The sequence below is a fragment of the Odontomachus brunneus genome, unplaced genomic scaffold, assembly GCF_010583005.1.
Source record: "Odontomachus brunneus isolate Ranch 3 - 2012 unplaced genomic scaffold, Obru_v1 Obru_scaffold_151, whole genome shotgun sequence".
NCBI lineage: Eukaryota > Metazoa > Arthropoda > Insecta > Hymenoptera > Formicidae > Odontomachus > Odontomachus brunneus.
Window position 1 is genome coordinate 817,664 of NW_022639601.1, and position 8,811 is coordinate 826,474.

At 32.1% G+C, this 8,811-nt stretch overlaps 1 protein-coding gene across 1 annotated transcript; it reads right to left on the reverse strand.

Annotated features, from left to right (window-relative positions):
• Positions 1-2,730: 2,730 nt before the first annotated feature.
• LOC116850654 (pupal cuticle protein C1B-like) lies at positions 2,731-4,304 on the reverse strand. The gene is made up of 2 exons (XM_032829177.1): positions 4,189-4,304; positions 2,731-3,219 (listed from the first exon to the last, which is right to left on the reverse strand). The coding sequence occupies exons 1-2, from the start codon at positions 4,198-4,200 to the stop codon at positions 2,917-2,919; spliced, it is 315 nt and encodes a 104-aa protein (XP_032685068.1). The 5' UTR covers positions 4,201-4,304; the 3' UTR covers positions 2,731-2,916.
• Positions 4,305-8,811: the final 4,507 nt, after the last annotated feature.

Below are 8,811 nucleotides of genomic sequence, written 5' to 3' on the forward strand. Positions count from 1 at the left end.
CGAATTACACCCGGCGGGTCGCGGTGCGCGATCACTCTACTTCGCTCGCCATTCAGAGAAATTCTCTCTCGGTATCTCGCCCGGCGGATAATTGAATTGTTGCGTTATCTTTGACAGGTGTTATCTGTTCTTGCTGATTCGGCCGCGGCCTGGGAGCTACCGATTAGCCTGCTCCGACCATCGCAGAAAGTATTGCTGGTAATCACTAAAGGAAGAAGTTGTGATCAACTATTGTTCAGTGGGGTTCAGTAGTCATTTCATAAATTGCTATTACTATTATATATGATGTATTTATGGTTGAATTTGAATAAACTTATCCGGTAGGATGGTACAGCCAAACCAATGTTTGATTATTTCGTTTAAATAATGCAAAATATCTGACGTTTTATTTTCGCGTCACTATATTTTGTCTATCATGCTATAGAATAATTTATTATTGACCAATTAATAATATACTTTTCTATATAAGGGTTATGCTTATAACATATTCTTGTATCGTTTAGAAGACATTATATTTATATATCTGCTGACAAGTATTGATAACAACGCAATAACAATCAATATGCGACGAATATTAATATTAGTGAATCAATAACCCCATTACTTTTAGATTTAAAAAAACATTATAATGATTAAAGCAAAAAATAATTTTGAAAGATATAAAGTATGAAAGTATATAGTCTTTCTCTGTAAAATATAAGGTATGAAACAATTCATAATAATTATGAGAAAATTTATTTATTTTCTTCGTTATCAGGGAATAATTTATATCAATAATTTAATAAAAACAAGAAAATTCAGTAGTTAGTAGATTATAGATTATTATTGCCACCGTAATCACTGAACTAGACTAAAGTGTTAGTAATATTTCGTAATTTAAGTACTCAAAATTAACTACTAGTAATAAAATTACTGAGCAATATATATAGTAATTTATTCAATCACACAGTAATATTTTTCTTTAAGGAAGACCGAATCTTCTATTAGAAGATAAAATCGTAGCGATAACGTAATATAATACCATAAGTTAATAACATACATAAAGTAAACGTATGTTAAATTGTGTTCAATATTTAATAAATAGACTCAGAACTGAAATTGCTTAATTTTTATAAAGATTTGCGATATCTAATGATTTTTTATTATATAACTAATTGAAACCTAAAGTATAAAATATTTTAAATTAACTTCTAATAGATATATAAAATTTAATATATATATAATATAAAATAGATATATAAAATAGTTTAACAAATTAATAACAATTTTAAAGTGTACGAGTGAACTTCTCAATGCCCAAACAAACTAGAATATTTATTTCGTTTGTTCAACTTCCTTTATCTAATTATCCGGATATGATTATCATGCAAGTAAAATTATTAATTGATTATACCGATCCTAAGATAATAACTATGATTTATTGACTATAATTATGACTAAATATTATATATAGTAATATATGTGCGAATAATTTATTAAGTGGTTTATCACTATCAATTTATTAGTAAATATTTTATAAGTTATATATTTAATATAAAATTTTACAATGCTTTTTTACAATGTTTTAACTAACTCCCAACTGATATCGACAATTGAAAAATCTTTTGTTAAATGGTAATAACGCGAAGCTTATTGTTATAACATATGACTGTATATGAGAAAACTGAGTTAATATATCGATTATAATAAAAATAGAGTAACATTTCAGACTAATAACGATAAGTTTCTGTATATGTTTGGAGATAAAAACATATACGGAATCAGCAATCTGGCAATCAGGCAATGAGTACTTTTATCTTAAGGAAAGGTTCTGGCTGAGATAGCCGAAAAATAGAAAGTTTTCATGAATTTTTTTTCAAAGGAATGAATAAAAATATCGATATATAAGGTTTTAGCCATACTATGTATCATTATCTTAAATATAAAAAAGTTATAAAAAAAGAAATTTCGTGCAGGTTATCTATATATGAGTGCGGTTATTGCTGAATGTCTCTAATTATTGGACAACATTACAACTCGTATAATAATCTGAAACAAGTTACATGAGAAAAATTGAAAAGTGTATTAAATTTGCTAGAGGATAAACCCAATTCCTTTAGAAAACTTCTAAAATTGGTATTTTCTTCGGAACACTAAATAAAAAAGAAACAAAGAGGAAAATTTCTTGTAACTTCGAAGTGACATCATTTTGTTAAATTTTGACTTTCTACAAAGGTTCATTTTTTAGCAAATTCAATACAGTTCTTAAATTTTGTTGTCCTATCAATTTTAAATTATTATACGAGCTATCATGTTGTCAATCAGCTAGAGGCGTCGGGCAATATTACATTCAGTACCAAAAACCTGGAAGACGAAATTTCAATTTTTTTATTAAAAAATAATTTTAAGTAATTTATGTCTATTTCTTTGAAAAAAAATTTTAAAATGTACGAGTGAACCTCTCAATGCTCTCAAATAAACTAGAATATTTATTTCGTTTGCTCAACTTTCTTTATCTAATTATCCGGATATGATTATCATGCAAATAAAATTATTAATTGATTATACCGATTATAAGTCAATAACTATGATTTATTGACTATAATTATGACTAAAAATTATATATAGTAATAATTATGTGTGCGAAATATATTTTTCGATTAAATGGTCTAAACTAGAGTCTCCCTCCTTAACTACTTTCTTATAATTAGAGGTATAAATATTTGAGAAAGGGATATAAAATCGACAGTCAACGCCGTGAAGATTCAGGTGAGCAAAATTGGTTTATTGAAACTAGTATTGCACAAACATAACATGTTGCGCTCACTGAGACGAGCCCGGTGCAGTCGCAACGATGCGTCGTCGATCGCAGTAGTCCCGTGATCCGTCCGTCATAATGCTTAGCTCGAAATCCGCAGTCTAGATTCGGAGTGAAATTTACAGCAGAATAGGCGCTGAGTACGCGGCGTATGCAGGCGCGACGGCGTGGGTGCTGTAAGCCAAGGGTGCGTAAGCCGCCGCCGCGATTGGAGCCGCGGCGATCGGCGCTGCAGCTGCAAGAGGAGACGCGACGATCGGCGCTGCAGCGAGGGTGTTGTAATTCCTGGCGACGTATTGGCTGCTACTGGCAGTGACGATCGGCGCCGGTACGGCCGCGACCGCGGGCGCCGCCGCCAGGAGGTGTCCCGGCGCAGGTGCAGGCGCGGCGGAAACGACGGCCAGAAGGATGGCGATGATGCACTAGAAGAACCAGTCGGTTCACTCGTTAATTAGCCAAGATTGAGAACACGGCGGTGGTCTAGTGAAGAGTGAAATGAGAGCGTAAGCGCGCTTCCAGGTGAGGCCGATGAGAGAAGCCCCGCCGCGCCGGTCGTTCTCGTCTTCTTCGCGAGATCTCGTTTAGTTGGAAATGTGCCGCGTTTTTCATTGGAAAGAAAAGAAAGGAAAGAAACTCGCGACATGATAAGAGTCTCTATAAAGTTTCCATGCATTTCATCTCCGTGGGGAATGTAGAGAAACGTAACACACAATTAATATAATAGTTCAATGTAACTTAATTATATAACTGATGAAGATATAATAACAGCCCGTCCAACATCAATTAACAATTATAAATTATTAATTATTATTACAATGTTATAATTTTTCACTCAGTAATGTAAGTGTAGTATAACGCATGCTGTACATAATAGTTACATTGTTAGGAAATTATAACATTGGTATGTGTTACTAATGTTAGTGTTAGTTGGTGTTTTTATGTTGAAAAATAATGTTTAATGATATAAATAATAATATAAATGTACATTATATAAATATAATGTACATTTATCTTATTTATACTTATGATATAAATATTTATTATATATAATTTTATATATATATATATATATATATATATATATATATATATATATTTTATATATTTTATATATTTATATATATTTATATATTATATATATTATATATATTTATATATATTTATATATTATATATATTTTATATATTTTATATATATATATATATATATATATATATTATTACATATGTATGTATATATGCAAATATAATTTAATAACGTAAATGATATTTTTTCTAATTATTTTAACGATTGTATTAGAAAGTTCGATTTCTATAAAATAGTTTTGAATAAGAAAATTCGAAATATAGATTTTAAGTAATTGTAATTGTAACTTGAGGGGGACGCCTCACCTGCTTGAACATGTTGTATAGTTTGGCGTCGAGAATGCTGTTCGAAGCGAAGAAAGAAGCTCGAAGGATCTGCTTTCAGTGTCCAAAAGCAAAAGCCTTTATACCACTTAGTTGAACCCCCAACTGGCACTTCGTCAAGGTCGTCGGTGTCACTACCTCCTGGTTCACGAGTGACCGACGTCGACGGACGAACCGCGCCTCTTTCTCTCTGTCTTGGCACGACTCTTTCACCGAGCACGACGAGCATCCTCAAGTGGCTTTCCTTTCGTAGTCGACGTTTTCGTCACCGATTTGCAACGGTTCAAAAGTCTTCAATTAGCGACTAGGAGACTGCTAGTTGCGCCAACCATTGTTCATGTTCATCAAGTCTCCCCTTAAGAAGTTTATTTACTTAAGCCAAACTATTCAAAATTATACAAAAATTTAACATAGTATTTATTGTACTAAAACACATTTGTAATTAAAGTTTCATGTGATTTATCTGCATGGTTTATGAGAAATTTAATATTAAATATGACACTTTATTACACGTATAACCTTATGAATATGATACTTTTCTACACATATAACCTGGAATAATCATTATTTCAATGTAACTTCGTAAAAAATGATACTATCTAAATAAAAAACTTACCATTATAAATATTACATATTAAGAAACGAGGAAGGAAGAATAATAAGGGAGACCGAATCTAAATGGGCCCAGAGGCATCTTGCTCATGTGCTTTCTTCAATATTTATTTTGAGAGGAACAATGAATACAAAATTACGAAATAGTCCTTTTAGAACAGAAATGCTTTTGTTTGATTACTTGAGTTTTATTAAAATCGAAATAGCATTACAGTTAAAAAATAGAAAAATTGCTTTAGTAATAGCAACGTATATACATATAAATTTTCGAGGTTCTCAAAATTTTATATTAATATTTTTCAAATTAAAAAAAGAGAAAAAGGTCGAGTCGAAACGTATATAATGTTGACATTGTAATTATATTTTTTTTATATAAATAGCACTATACATCTGTACCTGGCTCTTATAGGCTCCTTTCTTCTCTTCCTTTAATTTGATTTATATCTTAGAACCAACTCTTTTCTCTTTTAACTTTTAATTAATATTTTTCATCGTGAATGAATAAAGTTAAGTGACGTGTTACTAGCTAGAGTAAAGTTTCTTACAAATAATTATATACTTTATTTCGAATAATATAAGTAGCTTTCATTCATAAAATTATGAAATCGAGCATGTGGGTGAACGAGATAAAGTTGGTCCATAATTAAAAGCCAGTAGGAGGACTGTGGAGAGTTCTCGCGGAAATTCCAGAACTACTAACCAGGATACACATTTTATATGTGACCTTACCCTGCGATATTGGACAACTGAACCCGGTAAAAGATGGCAATGTTAGCGTATATTTGTATTTTGATTATTATAAAATAAAATATGCAGTTAACAGGATCGTGGCGAGCATTAACACATAGAAAAAGGCTGCCTCTATCATGGTTATGCGGTTAGTCACAACACCTGTTTGTCTGAGAAGTTGTAACTTCGGAATTCTGAAATATGAGGCATCTAGCCTCTCCTCTATTCACTATAATGTAGGCCAGAAAATTGCTGTTTTATATTTTAAGTAGCATTATACTGAATAAAACGTGACAAGGTAGTATCAGAAATTAGTTTCAAAAATTAACATTTATTATTTAGATAATAAAATAAATATGTAAAAACGTAATTTTGTTTGATAAATAGAATAAATTTATGAGTAGCTCTCTTAATGCGCTACTGTAAATACGCCCTTTAAGCGATTCGAAAATATATACCTATTGAATAAATTCTTTAAAAGAAAATACCAAAGATGTCAACTCGAACTTCTTTATTCTCAGATTTCTCATATCACAATACTATGCTGCTTTATTGGTATCTTCTTTTTGGTATTTTTTCTCTGCATGCTGGAGAAGTGTCTCTTTTTTTATTAAAACATTTTTTTTCCATGGATTTCGCAACGTATTCCCGTATGTAATAGAAGGATTTGGTTTTCAGCAATTCTCAGAAGATAAATTTGAACCCCGCATTTAGATACCTATTGGATAATGAGCTTCAGACGCATTCTTTTGCCCTTATTCAGACAAAAGTGTTGTGATTTTTCTGCTATTAACTATATCTTACACTTTGAAGAGTATTGAGTCATAAAGTCTCTCATACGTTTCAATCGCCAATTAAAACTAAACTCCAACAAATCGTCACATTATTCGACGTGTCAACTACACTGTAAAAAATTTATGTAAAATTACATCTGTTATAGTGAGTAATTTTGAGACTAACTATTATAGATGTAAATTTACACACGTAATTATTGCATAAAAATATATTTATATAGACGAAAGACATTTTGATACGTGTGTAAATTTACAACTATAATATTTGGTCTCATAATTACATGGAATTTTACATTAATTTTTTACAGAGTAAGACGAGTCAACAAGCCGGAGATTCACGGATTGATGGATGAACTAGGCGTCCAAGGATCCACGTGGGACCAATGCTACGATTGCTAATTTGGTCCAACGCACGAATAGCTGTGCCCGCTAATTGTAAACCGCCTGCCGTAAGTCGCTTCCATAACGTAATCATTTCCCCTGTCGCGCAATCTTGCCACACATTGTATTCAACCACGTATCTAGGTATGAGGGTTACATAATCACCAGCCACGCTCGTTTACATAATTCCGATTGGACAAATTCCCTGAACGTAGCACCTGGACGTAGTAAATGACTTCGTGAATCGTGCGCACCACTCGTTTTAAAGGCCACGTTGCTTGATCAAGGTTTCAATTAGAAAAATTTAATCTACCGTTGCCAATTTGAATTCCCACTTCGGGGATATGCAAGTTTATAGAATCGTTGGTAATTTATAAGCTCTTTGAGCTCTAAAAATAAAGTTTTAATAATAATTCTGATGGAACAAAATATAATAACGATAATAGTAACTTATTGATACAGAAACTTCGATGGTGTACATATATATATATATATATCACGTATTATATACGTATTATAACTAAATATATACATATATAACCAAAAATAAATAAACTACTTATATAAAACTTTTTTTATAAAATAAATTTAATGTAACGAACCGAAATATATAACAAAAAAATAATCTTTATTTTACATTTTATTTTACATTTTATTTATTTTTCATCTTAATTTTACATTATTTTATACTTTGACATTTTTAATCTAGCACACCAAGATCATTAATAATTTTGCTATCTACAAGCACAGACATTTAAATTTATTATTATATATTATTACTATTTCTATGTTTACCACTACAATGATTATATCAAAGTTGCATCGGTTACCAATTTTTTAACTAAGTTAAAAGATACAGGTAAGTTTTAAATTTTTTAAATCTTTATAAGTTTTAAGTAATTTTAAACTTTTTAAAATAATTTTAACATTTTAAAATAATTAGTTTAATTTAGTAAAAGTTACAACATTTAAAAAAATAATTAACGTAAATTAAAAATTGATTTATTTGAAATTAAGTTCAAAGTTATTAGCTTTTTAACTTAACTTTTAACTATTTAACTAATTATTATCTAACTCTGTAGTTATATATTATATCTCGCTTTCTCTCTCTTTCTCTCTCTCTCTCTCTCTCTCTCTCTCTCTTTCTCTCTCTTTCTATTACTTATTACTATTTAAACTAAAATCTCATTTGAGAACATCTAACTTTATAACTCAACAAATTGAGACCTTGGACACATTCGTATCCGGCGAATTAGCGATCTATCTGACGAGTCGAAATATAGTTACGACGCACTCGACGTCGTCATTGTGAGTCAAGTCGCGATTTTAGCACGACATTCTGGGTCACAGACAGGTAACCTAGGTGGCCGTTGGTTTATGTAACGTTCCCGCTGTATGGACTCCCCCAACTAATGGATCACGTAGCTGAGGAAAGTGCGTCGGATCACGGCTGATCGAGACGAAAGCGATCGACATCGCAGAGATGGATATTGCTCTGGTTTTGGCGTCGCAACCACGAGTTCCTGTTCCCCGCGACACGCGGGCGCAGGGCGAGAGGAAGAGAGACACGCGCATGGGAGCCTTCAGCCTGATTACTTCAGCGAGTTGGCCGGTAGCTGGGAACTCGAATCTCGTCCAACCACATCGTCTCGCGCAACCTTGAAAGGTGTATCCTGCTTCTGATCGCACGTCACGGCGACACGGCAAAAACATATCCCGGCGGATCGTTTGCATAAAATATCCGTTCGAGGGCACGAGTCGATCATTGATCCCGGGCGCCTTATCCCTTTGACTTCTTTACAAAGGGACGCGCCGGTGTATGTGAGCCGATCGGGGAGGAAAAATCGTGAGAGAAGGACGCAGTGACGAAGGCTTGAATGCGGGAAGCTATGCTTGAAACAAGAAAGCAGTAACACGTAATTTTACATTGAAGAGAGTAACTATTAAATGAAGTAGCGCGACATAAATCACGTCTCCTCCTCAAATTTTGTAAAATCTTCTATAAATTCTGTGAATAAAACGCACAGGATAAAAATACATATTCGGTTTATTTAACTAATTTCATTTAAATCCAGCAATTAGAATAAGC